The sequence below is a fragment of the Protopterus annectens genome, chromosome 8.part0, assembly GCF_019279795.1.
Source record: "Protopterus annectens isolate FY-2018-M chromosome 8.part0, PAN1.0, whole genome shotgun sequence".
In the NCBI taxonomy this organism is placed as follows: Eukaryota; Metazoa; Chordata; order Ceratodontiformes; family Protopteridae; genus Protopterus; species Protopterus annectens.
This window is the reverse complement of record NC_056741.1, coordinates 322,902,257-322,916,402: the sequence shown is the minus strand read 5'-3', so window position 1 is coordinate 322,916,402 and position 14,146 is coordinate 322,902,257. Positions and strand designations below refer to the sequence as shown.

The window sequence follows — 14,146 nt, the reverse complement described above, 5'->3', positions numbered from 1 at the left end:
GTGATTCACTGTAAACATAAAAAGGTCAAATTTGACACCCTCACAACAGATGATTATTCTGGGCGCTTCTCTAAACACAACAACCCAGATGGCATTTCTGACATACGAAAAACAGTTACACCTGGCTTCAACTTTCAAAACCTTGGCAACTACAACTCTGCTATCTGCAAGGAGATTCCTGCAGGCTCTGGGCTACATGGCCTCCTGCATCCTTCTAGTACCATATGCAAGACTACATATGAGGAAAATACAGTGGTACCTAAAAAGTGTATGGTCTCAACATTGTCACAGTCTAGACATACTGATCTCTGTCCTGTCTTGTCTTCAAAAGGAATTCCTTTGGTGGTCCAAGGCATGTACTCTAAACAAAGGAAAACCCTTCTGTCTGCCTCCTGCCACTCACATTCTAACCACGGACGCCTCGGATTATGCATGGGGAGCCCATTTTCGGGGCAACTGTCTGCAGGGCCTTTGGACAAAGGATCAGAAGCACCTGCATATCAATTTAAAGGAAATGTTAGCCGTTCAGAAAGCTCTATTGGCCTTCAGGAATCTTCTACAACCAGGACAACTACTGATACGGACAGACAACACCACAATTATGTGGTACATAAACAAGCAAGGGGGATCTCATTCCTATCCTCTTTGCAGACTAGCCATGAATCTTTGGAACACAGCTCTAGCTTGCAATCTGGACCTTCATGCACAGTTTCTACCAGGGAAGCAAAACTTCCTGGCAGACAGTCTAAGCAGAAACCTTTCGGATCCACACGAATGGATGTTGGACTCCGAAATATTCAAGATGATTACAGCAGTCTGGGGATGTCCTCACATAGACCTCTTTGCATCCCACCTCAATCATCAACTACAAATTTTTTGCACCAGGACTTTCCACGATCAAGCTTGGAAAGTGGATGCTCTATCATTCAATTGGAGAAACCTCTCGGGATATGCCTTTCCGCCTCTTCCTCTTCTTCCACGGGTATTACTAAAGATCAAGCAGGACTAGCCCAAGATGATAATCTTGCTGGCCCCAAATTGGCCTCGACAGTTTTGGTACCCAACACTGAGAAACCTTTGTCTAGAGCCACCCTGGGTTTTACCACAGATTCCGAACCCAACACCAGGGTCAGATTCTACACTCCCATGTCAAAACTGTCTGCCTGGCGGCCTGGTTAATCCAGGATCTTTGATTCATTCTCTCCTACCCAAGCAGGTTATGGATGTCATTTTAGAAGCCAGACGTCCAAGCACTAGAAAATCTTAAGCAGGAAAATGGAAAAGATTTTGTTCCAGGATGCAGGCTCAGGATTCTGATCCTCTTATTCCTAACATTCCTCAGATTTTACTTTACCTGTCAGACCTCTTACATAAGGGTCTCTCTTTCTCTTCCATAAAGATACACGCCTCTGCTATTTCTGCTCATTATAATACAGACCCTCCTATCTTTTCCCATCAGCTCATGAGACAATTTCTCAGAGGAGCTAAGAACTTAAGGCCCCCTAGATCTCCTCCCATTCCTGCTTGGGATCTCAACTATGTTTTGGAAAAGCTCACCTTACCTCCTTTTGAGCCTGCTGCCTCATCTGACATCAAGTTTTATCTTGGAAGACAGCCATCCTGTTAGCTCTGACCTCTGCCAGGAGGGTTTCAGAGTTGCAAGCTCTTATGGCTGTGGGACCTTATATTATTTTTCATCAAGACAGGGTGTCTTTAAGGACTAATCCTACTTTCATGCCTAAGGTGGTTTCCAAAGTGGCTTTAAATCAAACTATTCACTTGCCAACTTTTTTCCCCACTCCTCAAAATAAAGGGGAAAGGATCTTACATTCCTTGGATGTACACAGACAATTACGTTTTTACCTGGACAGAACCAAGGACATCAGGAAATCAGAGCAATTGTTTTTTTCTTATGTTTCAAGTTCCCAAAGTAAAGCCATTTCAAAACAGACCATTTCTAAATGGATTGCTCATGGAATCAGATTTTGCTATTCACACCATGGAAAGCAAACCCCAGGGAGTATAAGGACACACTCTTACCAGAGCTGCTGCCACTTCAGCTGCCTTCCTCAGGGGAGTTCCTACCAAAGACATTTTGGAAGCTGCAACTTGGAGTTCAGTGCATACTTTTTCCAAGCACTACAATCTACCTCTCTACTCTAAGTCTAGGGCAGGCTTTGCTTCTGCAGTCTTGCAGGGCCTTATAGCCGCCCCCTCTACTTTATGACCACCTTCCTTTCTTTCTGCTTTGGGATCCTACCCTACAGTCATGACTGCAACAGTGAAACACGATGAACATAGTACAGTTGTGTACACTTACCATAAATGTAGATGTTCGAGTGTCTTCACTGTTGCAGTCTGGGTTTCCCTCCCTCCTGTCCCCACTTATTTTTTCTTTTGTGTGATTCCTTTTTTCACCCTTCTTCTGAGGTGTATTTGCAAAAGGTATGGGACCTTACTCATTTTGGAACTTCTGACATATGGGGCAAGAAAAACTGGGGAACATGGCGTCGGCTGTCAGCTTTGTACTCCTGGCGCTCTGACGTCAGGAAGCATGGCTGAACAGCCGACGCTGGACCCAGACTTTGGGATTCTGGCCGACTGAGGACTGCCTGCCGGCAGGGGAGAACCCTACAGTCATGACTGCAACAGTGAAGACACTCGAACATCTACATTTATGGTAAGTGTACATAACTGTACTTTTTTCCATTTCCTTTCCTGCCCAGGCTAGACCTCTTTAAGTTAGAGGACCTAGTCCTTGTGGTGTCTCTCTCGTTTTCCTGCAGGGCTATGCCCGTTTAAATTAGAGGACCTAGTCCTCTCCGTTTCTCTCTGCGTGTGTGTGTGTGTGCTCATCTCTGTGAGAATGTTTAAAGAAAGTAAGGACCATAAGCCATCTGGCTTTAAGAAATGTATTAAATGCTCACAGAAGATGTCCATAATGGATGGCCACAGTAACTGCATTTACTGTTTGGGGGCCATCCATTTACAGGAAACTTGCTTGTTTTGCCACTCTTTCAGTGCTAGGGTGTTGCAAGAAGGAAAAAATAAGCTCATCCTAAAAGGTCTTCTTAAACCTTCCTTTGAGGAATATCTGGCTAGCTCTTCCTCCTCTTCTAGATCTCATGGATCTAAAAAGGATAAGTCTAAGTCCTCTAAGAGGCTCTCCCCAGCACCGGCTGGTGTCTTGGAGCCACCTCTTAAAATCACTAAATCGGGCAAGTACACTGTGTCATCGGCTCCACAGAGCTTGGTGCTGATTGAGAGCAGTACTGTGATTACAGGGTTGGCCCCAAGTAGCTCAGAGCCGACCACTGAGAGTATCTCACGGAGCCGGTCTATGGATCTTCTACTGGTCTCTCCTATTTTGAAGTCTCCCATACTGCAGACATCCCGCTCTCCTACTCTGTCCTCCAGGTCTTCCAGGAGTTTATCGGAAGAAGATGTGGAGAGCTTAGTGCTGAGACTTTTGAAGTCATTTGCTTTACCTAAATTGATGTTGGCTCCGACCCAGTCGGTTCCGGAGCCACTTGAGTCCGTTGAACCCCCTTCAGCCATTCCTCCTCTGAGCCATGCTGGTCTTTTGGAGCCAGAGTGTTTGGTACCAATGGTGGAAACCTCTGCTCCATTTCCCCCTGTAGATGTTTCAAAGCCGAGTTCCACTCCGACACTTTCGGTGCCATCTGTGGTGTCTAGGAGCCAAAGCTCCCCGGTCGGCCCCGACAGGGATGCCTGGAACCGAACTTCTTCGGTTCCGAGTCTTCCTCTCAGCACGTCAGCGAGGGTGAGTTTGGATCCTATGTCAATCTTGGAGCCGATGGCTCTGGAGCCGACGGCATCCTCTGTCTCCTCGGAGCCTTGGAGGTAGTCGTTCGAGATGATGAAGTGTGTGCTGTCCTAATCTTCAGCTCCTACCAGGGGTACCGACACTCTTCCCCCTAAGGCATCTACTTCTGTCTCAGTCCCTACTCTCTCCATGGACAGCAGAGATCCTCAGCCTCGGGAGACACCGGCTGGTGGCCCCCACTCTTCCGAGACCTCCCTGAAATATCCTTCTGAGGAGCCCTCACAGAAGAGGACATGTAAGAGGAAGCATGTAGACTCCCAGGATGAGTCTCTGACCTCTGACACTGACCTCGAGGAGTCGGAAGGGTCCCCCAAGTCATCCTCTGATGATGTCTCCTTTGTAGACATCCTGGAAATCCTTAAACAGAGGTGTGGCTGGCCCACTGTCACCCCTTCTGATGAGGAGTCAGAGTACCTGAAGGCTTTCGGGTCTCAACCTTCAGTCTCTTGGGTGTCTCCACCCTTTGACGAACTGATGGAGCTAGTTAGTCGAAAGGTGTGGGATACTCCTGATGCCGTGGAGCAAGTCCCCAGGAGACCGTATAAGTTTCTTTCTGCACCCCCAGATTTTTTTTGTCTAAAGGTGTTCCTGTAGATGCAATGGTGGTGGCGGCGGTGGCCACTAAGAAGGAGCTAGCTGAGACGACTTCTGTCCATCCACCAAATAAGGAGTCTCAAACGATGGACAGATACGGGAAGCGTATCTTCTCTTCAGCAGCATTTACCCTTAGATCGCTGAACTACCTAACGCACTTCATGAGGCTTCAGGGAGATCTCCTTAAAGAATTAGGAGATTCTCTACAAGGTACTTATTCTGGGGGAGTCCCTGACAAGGTGTCTGCCCAGTTGTCCACCTTGAACTCTATTGTCAACTCGTCCATGCGGCTTATTTGGTATGCAGCCGATGGTGCGAGTAGAGCAGCGGTTTCAGGAATTTCCCTGAGGTGTCATTCCTGGATGCATTTGTGTAACTTTGCGGAACCGTTCAAGTCTACCTTTACCAATGCCCCCTTTGACGGTTCCTCATTGTTTGGACCCAAGGTAAAGGACACTCTCACCCTGTGCGAGCAAGAAGGAAAAACACTCTCTGCCGTGGGAGTATGTTGTACTGTTCCCTCTAGACCATATCCTAAGGGTGAGAGGGGCAGTAAAATGTGGTTCAAGAAGTCCCAGAGGTTTTTCCAGGATGCACAGGGTGACTACTCCTTCAGAGGCAGAGGAGTAAATGGTAGACGTCACCCTAGAGGCAGGGGCGGTCCACAAAACCAGGGAGGTCGCGATTCCTTTAGGGGCCGGCCTTACCAGTGCTCCTGATGTGGGGCCTGACTGTGCTTCTCTGGGACCGGTCGGGGGGTCGCATTTCTTTGTATCCAGAAGCCTGGCTGGGTATTGATCAAGACAAGTGGGTAAAAAGAATTATTACCAGAGGTTATGTCATACCCTTTTCTCTTCTACCTTTTGTTCCCAAAAGGATCCCAGATATTCCACCCAATCACAGGGATCAGGCAACTGTGGAGGTCAACAAGTTGCTGTCAAAAAAAGTCATCCAACCCGTCCCAGCAGGCCATATAGGATCCAGAACTTACTCTAGATGCTTTTTAGTGCCAAAATGTACAGGGGACTGGAGGCAAATCAGTAAAGAAGGACAGGTTCTAGATGGTGACACTGCAGTCTTTACTCCCATTATTAGGGAAAGCCGATTGGATGTGCTCAATAGACCTCCAAGACGCCTACTAATACATAAAAATGGACAGGGCATCGAGGAGTCATCTACGCTTCCGGCTGTGAGCCAGTCATTACCAGTTTCGTGCTCTGCCCTTTGGTCTCACCACAGCCCCCAGGGTGTTCATCAAGTGTATGGCGGTAGTGACAGCTCACCTGAGACTTCTAGGATTCCAGGTGTTTCCGTATCTGGACGACTGGCTTTTGACTGCCCCCACCAGGCATCTACTTCTGCAGACCAGGAACGCTACCATTCAGCTTTGTGCCCAGTTGGGAATTTCTATAAATTGGGAAAAATCTGCCTTATTCCCCTCTGTCTGTGATTTTTATAGGTGCAGAGATAGACACAGTAGACATGCTGGCTCGTCTTCCTGTAGAAAGGCACAGAATCTGGTTTTTCAAATTCATCGTCTTCTCCCCTTATGAAAGGTCAAAGCCAAGACTATTCTGCAGCTTCTAGGGACCATGGCTTCCACCATATTACTAGTGCCACTAGCCAGACTATACATGAGGATTCTTCAGTGGCTCCTGTTGTCCCAATGGTCTTTTCAGCACCTACTATTATCTCATCACATTCTACTGACAGACTCTTGTAAGAAGGACCTCCTTTGGTGGACTCTACCCAAGCAGTTAACCACAGGCACTTCATTTGTTCCTCCCCAACCCGTTGCAACTGTGACCACAGATGCCTCACAGATAGGGTGGGGGGGCATTATCTAGGCAGGACTGTCCAAGGCACATGGCAAAATCATGAGGCTCACCTGCATATCAACGTTCTTGAGATGAGGGTGGTGCTCCTGGCGTTGCAAGCACTTCACGACCTTCTGCCTCTGGGGACTATTGCAATACAGTCAAACAACATGTCGGTAGTATGGTATATCAACAAACAGGATGGAACCAGATCTTACCCTCTCTGTCAAGAGGCTATTCGAGTTTGGAAATGGGTGATATCTTCCCAGCATTTTCTGGTGGCAACGCACATTCCGGGGACAACCAACGTGATAGCCTACAAGCTCAGCCAGGCAATCCTGATGCCTCATGAGTGGTCTCTAAAACAGGAAACAGCGGAACAGATTTTCCGCAGATGGGGACAGCCTTGTTGCGATCTCTTTGCTAGCCCACTCATTGCCAAATGCAGCAGCTACTTCTCCCTCATCCCCCTCCGGGGGAGTCACAGAGAGACGCACTTGTTCACGATTTGCCCCTGGGTCTCCTTTATGCTTTTCCTCCCTTTCCTCTCATTCCCAAGGTTATTCAGAAAGTGAAATGGCTGCGAAGCAAACTGATCCTCATTGTTCCTTACTGGCCTCATCAGGTTTGGTTCCCCTTCCTCGGGCCTCTTCTCCTAGACAATCCATGGATTCTGGACCCAGTTCCAGACCTGTTGTCTCACAAGTCAGGTTTGCTTCACCCCTCCTTACACACCCTCAATTGACACTGTGGCTGCTCCAGTTCCATCCCTAGTCAGGCTTCATGACTTCTCACCCTCCATGACTCATATTCTTACGTCTTCTCATAAACCTTCCACCAGGAGACTATATTCCAGTAAATGCAGAAGATTCTCTATTTGGGCGGAGAAAATGAATGTTGACCCTTACACTGCCTCCATTCCAGTGGTTTTGGAATTCCTGTTTGAGCTTTTCACCAGGGATCTGCGGCTGCCACTATTAGAGTTCAATTGGAAGCGATTTCAAATTCTCATCTAGGCTTTCAAGACTCTAATCTGATGTCACATAGGCTGTGCTAAACCTTCCTTATAGGTGCCACCTTGTTAAGACCTCCCATTCAAGAACCTGTTGCCTCATGGGATTTAAATTTTGTGTTATCCAAATTAACTTCTCCACCCTTTGAGCCTTCTCATTCATCCCCTTTGAAATGTTTGTCTTGGAAGACTTTGTTTCTGGTGCCCGTCACATCGGCCAGACGGGTGTCAGAGTTACAAGCATTGTCTGTGAAACCTCCTTATCTGATTTTTCACAAAGACAGGGTGTCCCTTCATATTAATCCTTCCTTTGTCCCCAAGGTCTGTTCCCATGCCACCTTGAATCAATCCATAGAACTTCCGGTGTTCTTTCCAAATCATTCCAACAAAGCTGAATACAGGTTTCATCAGCTGGATGTCCATAGACAATTACATTTTTATTTGCACTGAACTAAGGACATCAGGAAATCAGATCAATTATTTATTTCCTTCTCTGAATCTAGGTCTGGTTTACCAGTTTCCAAAGTAACACTCTCTAATTGGATTTCTAGCTGTATAACTTACATTTACAACTCTTGAGGGTAGACTGTTACCCTTTAAAATCAAGGCTCATTCTACCAGATCTCAGTCTACCTCTGCAGCCTTTCAAGCTAGGTTCTCACTTGATAATATTTGTTCAGCAGCAACTTGGGCTACCCCTCACACTTTTATTACTCATTACAAATTGGATTTAACTTTCAGGGGTAGAGCATCTTTTGGTTCCACAGTTCTCAGGAGTATTTTTCCTTGAGCCACCCAAGAATAAGGCGCTAGGGATGCTGTCCCATATGTAAGAATGAAGGCGAGATAGGACTACAGAACATAAAGAAGTTATGTACTCACCATAACGATCCATGTTTGTAGTCCATCTCACCATTCATTCTTACGTACCCACCCTTCTACCCCCATCCTGGAAGTAACTGGAGGCAGAAAAATATTATTACCTTTCTTTATGGAGACCTTTTAGTATTGGCTTCCTTTGTATATTTGTTATTATCTCTACTAGTTAGCAGCATACAAGATCTGGGGATTGTACTGGTGCACCATGGGATACCCACCTAGCCACGAGCCAACTAGAAGACTTCCAGCTTGTAAATAGGCCGAGTCAGAGCTGAGGATCGGCTCTGATCCCATATGTAAGAATGAATAATGAGATGGATTACAAACATGGAACGTTATGGTGAGTACATAACTTCTTTTTTTGAGCGGTCTTTGTGGATCCAAATAGCTTGGAGAAAAATCTTCTTCTGTATACTTTTTTCATTCAATCAGGCAGTCAGTTTCAAGTGTGATATGTAAGCAAACAATGGGAGTAAGTTCATATCCTCCTTTATAGAAGGGTAATGCTTATCTGGCAGTAGGCCATAGATGTGGTCATCACACTGTCAATAGTTTACATCTTCAGGAAAGCAGATAAGCAAGCACATTAGACCTCTCCTGCAGTCCTTTGCTTGAGTTGCAAATTCATAGGTTGTACCTGGTCTAAGTTTCCAGAAGTGGAGCAGTGTAGGGAGTGACTGTTCATCATTCAGGAAAAACACTGCCCTAGTCCTACTGTTTGTGATGCGGGAGCCAGAAAGGAGAACGTGGTGATCATAGTCTCCTTCCTGTGCTGTTGAAGATTCTTGTACACCTTATTTGCCATTCTCACTGATTCTGCACCTGACTGTATAATTCACGGAAGTAATACCAACATACATTCTTACCACCCCTTGGTAGGTAGGAAAGATATGGTTTCAAGCAACAGAAATCTCTCTCATTTCTATCCAAGGTTGTCCTCCATAATTGTGGTCATAGCCATCCCCATCTTTGACCACATTTCCTGTTGCAGACACTCTAATCCTGTTGGATATTCAGCTCAAGGTCTCTGAGGTTATTCCAGCTGCTATGAAGGTCCTGCACTGAGTATGTTTCCATACAGTAATACTTCTCATTTTACGTGGGAGAGCATCTTGTTAACAACCCAGTTTCTTGGCATTATAGATGATCCTGACGTATCTTGGGTGTTTGTATGATGTAGGTCTGATCAGAGTGCATGTTTCAGCTGCTCTTGCTTATCATGACCTTGCAGAGGTCTCCCAGCATTGGCTGGTAAAACATTTCCTTAAAAGAATGCTGCATCTCTGAGCTCCTCTGAACAACCCATTTGTTACGCAGGACTTGGAAGTCCATGATCAAAAGCCTTGTCCAGCCCTTGTTTAGGTCTTCTAGGTTGGTGATATTTTCATTTTTTCCTTTTTTGTATTTTTGCCTTCGTGTCAGCTGACTGTCAACATTACCCCTTAAGTATCATAAGCCCATTGAGGCCATTCATCATTTCCTGAGCAGAAGAGGTCATCCAGTCTGCCTAGAATGAAAGTTGACTTATGAATCAATCAGGCAGGCAGGCAGACATGAAGGTTGCTTGTGCCCCATTCCACCTCTCCTTTGTTGCATTATACTACACATGGGGTGGAGAGCACTTGCATTCTAAATGCCTGTGGGTGTAGCTTCACATCCTATGCGTTTGCTGTCCATATTTAAGAGTTACACTGTAATTGTCCCAGGCAAGAGCTGTGGCGTACCCCCATGTCATAGTGGTATTTCTACTAACCTAACCCTATCCTACCCCTGAGGCTAATGTGCATTAGCATCACCACACAAGCAAATTGTGCCTCCCATCTGGTTTTAAATGAGTTACTCCCACCAGCTTGGTGAAATCAAACAAATATCTTCAGTTATAATGCTGCATACCTGGCACTTGTGGACACTAAATGTTGGTGCTGCAGTGAACAGACCTCCTCCTTCCAATATAATGGGTGAGCCATATTCAGATACTCCCTGCTGCCTTCCTCCACCTGATTTCCCCAGGTCTGAAGCTGTTGCTTGAACTCAGATTGAGTTAGCCAAGGCTGAATCTATATGTCATGAAGATGGGATATGTTGGAAGTGCCTTTCATAGCAAACTTTGTTTCTGGTGGCCTTCACCTCTTTGTGTAGTATTCAGGAGCTTCAAGTTCTCATCTGAAGGTAGCCATGTCTGGTCTTTCACAAGGACTGGGTGTCCCTTAGGAATTATCTACCTTTGCACCATTTCTATCATCTTCTGATTTGGATCACAAACTAAGGAAGACAGAAAGAGTGGGAGAAAGAGAAAAGCTGACCAACCTTCATTCTCTAAAATCCACCACCAGCTCAAATGGTGCCTGAAATGTAATATAAAGTTCAGAAAGACAGACCAGTGCTTTGCCTTTTTCATGCGGGGAAGGAAGGGCTTGCAGTTGCCAAGCAAAGATTTTCCAAATGGACTACCAGACACATTATCTTTTACCTTTAGGCTGCAAAATGCCTTATGGTGAATGCACCCATAAAACCCACACTTGTAAAGTTGTGGCTACCTCCAGAGCCTACTTCAAAAATATCATTATTTCAGACATTTACTGTACAGTCACCTGGTTTTTGGTGCACACCTTTACCAAACATTACTGTCTTTTCCATCAGGCCTGTTTTGATACACCTGTACTTCAGGATTCAGTCTTCTTAACAGTGGTCTTTGGTCTGCTGTCTAGTTACTCACGAATACATCTTGTGACTCACTCAGTCTAACCAAAATACAGTCATGAAGTTTCCACAGTGTTAGATATGACAAATATATTCTTGCTGCATTATTTGATCTATAAGGAGATCCCCCTTGATGTGTCAAATTTCCTCTTTCCAACCCTGTATGGGCTGGTTGTCCTTTATGTTGCTTTTTAGAAGGTTATGTACCATATCTTCATTGTTTTGTGTTTCACAGGTAGGTGCTTATTGGTGACTAGATGCAAACTAGTGAGCTTTGGATATGGGCTAGCTTTCAAATGTTAGATATGATGTCATATTCTTCATCAGTATGTAGGTGCATGTCTATCAGTATAGGATCTTGCAGAAATTGTCTGCATTCTGTTTTTGTGGAAAGGCTGAACCCAACCTTGGACCCCCAGGAAGGCAGTGATATTGACCAAGTGGTATAATGCAGTTGTATTAGGTTACACTTTCTTCAGGTTATTGTGTTTTGCCCATGGTGACAGTATCTTATGGATAGATAGCTTATCAAGTAATATTAGGTTTTCTTAGCAATTTATTTTCTTGTTCTTATGCTAGTGAAAAGACCTGAAGATTTGAAATATGTTTCTCGGACAGTTCTTTCTGAGCAAGATGAGGTCACACCAGTAAGTCTGAACCCGCCAATGAGACAAAGGTAAGAATGTGTTTAGTCATTATTTTTAACACTAGTTCTTTGCAGTGTGCCCGAGAATCATCAAATGAAAACAGTGTGAAAAATAACTTTCACGTCCATTTGTTTAAAACAATTCTGAATCAAATTGAGAACATTTATGTTATAAAGAGTGCGAAGTATAAAACTGCTCAGGTATAATCACTAAATGAGTCCATCACTTCTATCAATGAAAGAGGCAAGTAATTAAAGGTATTCTAGGCTTGACTTCCATTTATGGGAATGCATTTTGTGAGGCAGACTTATTGCATATTTTAATGCTGAGTTTCTTGCTTTTGATCTGTAACATTATTTGATATTGTAGATGTTCATCATGTTACACTGCTGCAGTCATTACACTTGGGTTTTCCTGCTGTCAGGCGGTTCCCCAGTCGGCCTGAGTTCCAAAGTCTTGGTCTGGCGTCGGTTGCTGTCGCCTCCTCCCTGACGTCAGTGCGACAGGGGTATATAAGATGCAGCTGACGCCATTTTCTTCAGTCTTTCTTGCCGCGCGGTGCCCGAGGCAAAAGCAGTTCGCAAGTGCTGGTCGGCCAACTCCTGAGATTTTCATTCAGAATCCAGAACCAAAGTCTTCTACAAAGCTAAGCACACCATTGGGGAAACTTTTTCTTGCCTTAGACAGACATCAGTAAAAGTTAATAACTGTATTTCTTGTGGGAAGCAAATACCTCATAAGGATTTCCATTCCTATTGTATCCCATGCCCTAGGCCCAGACCATGACGTCACTGGTTGTCGGTTTTGTGCTAGGTTTAACAAGCGCACTATTAAATGTCAATTTGATTTTGCCCGACATTATTTTGGCAGAAAATTCAATTGCACCATGCCGTCGGAACTTCCGACGACCGGAATACATAAAAAAGTGCAAAGACAAGGACAGGCATCCGAGGCCCAAAACTGACGACGAGGCCTCTTCTAGGCCAGTCGCCGGTTCTCCGATTTTCAGCGAGGCACCTTCGCAGCCCCTGACGACCGCTTCTGCAGAACCACAGGCCACCTCCGACTCCCACGCGGAGCTAGCTGGGCCTTCGGACGCACAAGTTTTTCAGCCTACCGAAACTAACTCTTCAGAAGGATCTGAAGTAGCTGAGCAACCCGCAGCTTCAGAGGATGTTTTCAGAGCTACTCAGTTAAGCATTAAACCCTCTGCTAAGTCGAAGCCTCCTTTAAAAACTAAGAAACAAATACAGCATTCTCCAGGACAGGCCTCCATGCCTAAGAAACAAATGCTCAAAATGTCCGAAGACCTAATCACTCTGATCAGGGGGTCCCATCCCCCTCCTGATAAAAGGCCCAGACAGGATGCAGACTGTGACTCATCCGACCAGGTGTCCATTTCTTCAGATTCATCCTCAGACCTAGGATATTCTTTACCCCCTTATGAGGATTCTGATGCTGAGGAATCAATTCCATCAGCCTCTCCGCCTCAGGACTACTCCTTTGGGGAAACCTTGCATACCATGAGGGAGCATTTCCATTGGAAAGGCCAGGATTACTCAGAATCCAAGAAAAGACTCAGAGACTTCCTTTTATTACCTCAACACAGACCCCTTGCTATTCCGCCAGTGTTAGATATTGTGTATGATGTGTATACTGAATCCAGCTTAAATCCTGATTCCTTACCTCCAGCCCCAGTTAAACCTGACAGATATTACAGAGTCCCTGACTCACACAAATTTCTGTATAAAAGCCCTGTTGCTGACCCTGAAACTATTTCTCAGGGACCCAAAGGGATTAAGGCCTCATCAGCAAAAAATCCAGTTCCCTCTGACAGAGATTCTAGAGCATTAGACAGATTGGGAAAGAAAGTATATACGTCTGCAACTTTAGCAATGAGAGCCTTAAATTGTTGGTTTCACATGCTAAAATATCAGCAATTTTTACTGCCTCATTTGAAAAAAAAATGCTTCCAGAATCAGATCCTCCTAATTTTAAAGAAATGCAGGATTTATTGCATGCAGCTGAACAAGTGGGAAAACATACTTTGCAATGTGGTTTTGATTCTTTAGAGGCCTCCTGTAGAGCAGCAGTTACAAGCTCTGTCATTAGAAGACATGCTTGGTTAAAAGAACATACGTTACCAGATCATGTTAAAGCAAAATTATTGGATGCACCTTTGCAGCAGGATGTGTTATTTGGAGTTAAGGCAGAAGAGGTATTAAAGAAAATGGAGGATAAGGCAAAATCTATGCAAACGGTGAAGGATTTCTTACAGGTTCAGCCTCCTCGATTTAGCAGAAATTGGCCAACAAAGAATTGGTCCTTTCCGGTTACAGACAGACCTCAAAGGGGCAGATACAGACGTCCAAGAGGTAGAGGTCAACCACAAGGTCCTTACAGGCCTCGACAATGGGGTGCACCAGGCCAGAAAGAAGGGGAAGACAGGCCCCAACCATATAAAAAGCAGCCTCAATGACTTCCCACTACAGCTGCCAAACAGCTCTCTCTTGGCAGCCCCCTTGGGAGGAAAACTGGCATTTTTCTATCACAATTGGCATTGGATCACCAAAGGCAAATGGATTCTCAACATTGTATCTCAAGGTTACAGGTTCCACTTTCACACACTGCCAAGGTTAAAAGGAATGCC

The 14,146-nt window shown here is 45.2% G+C and overlaps 1 protein-coding gene across 1 annotated transcript in view; it reads left to right on the top strand.

Moving 5' to 3' along the window:
• PTPN13 (protein tyrosine phosphatase non-receptor type 13) overlaps window positions 1–14,146 on the top strand; it is a 1,949,788-nt gene that overhangs the window by 509,215 nt on the left and 1,426,427 nt on the right. The window contains exon 8 of the mRNA XM_044079819.1: window positions 11,429–11,487. Coding sequence (XP_043935754.1) covers window positions 11,429–11,487 — 59 coding nt within the window. The remainder of the gene's footprint in view (window positions 1–11,428; window positions 11,488–14,146) is intronic.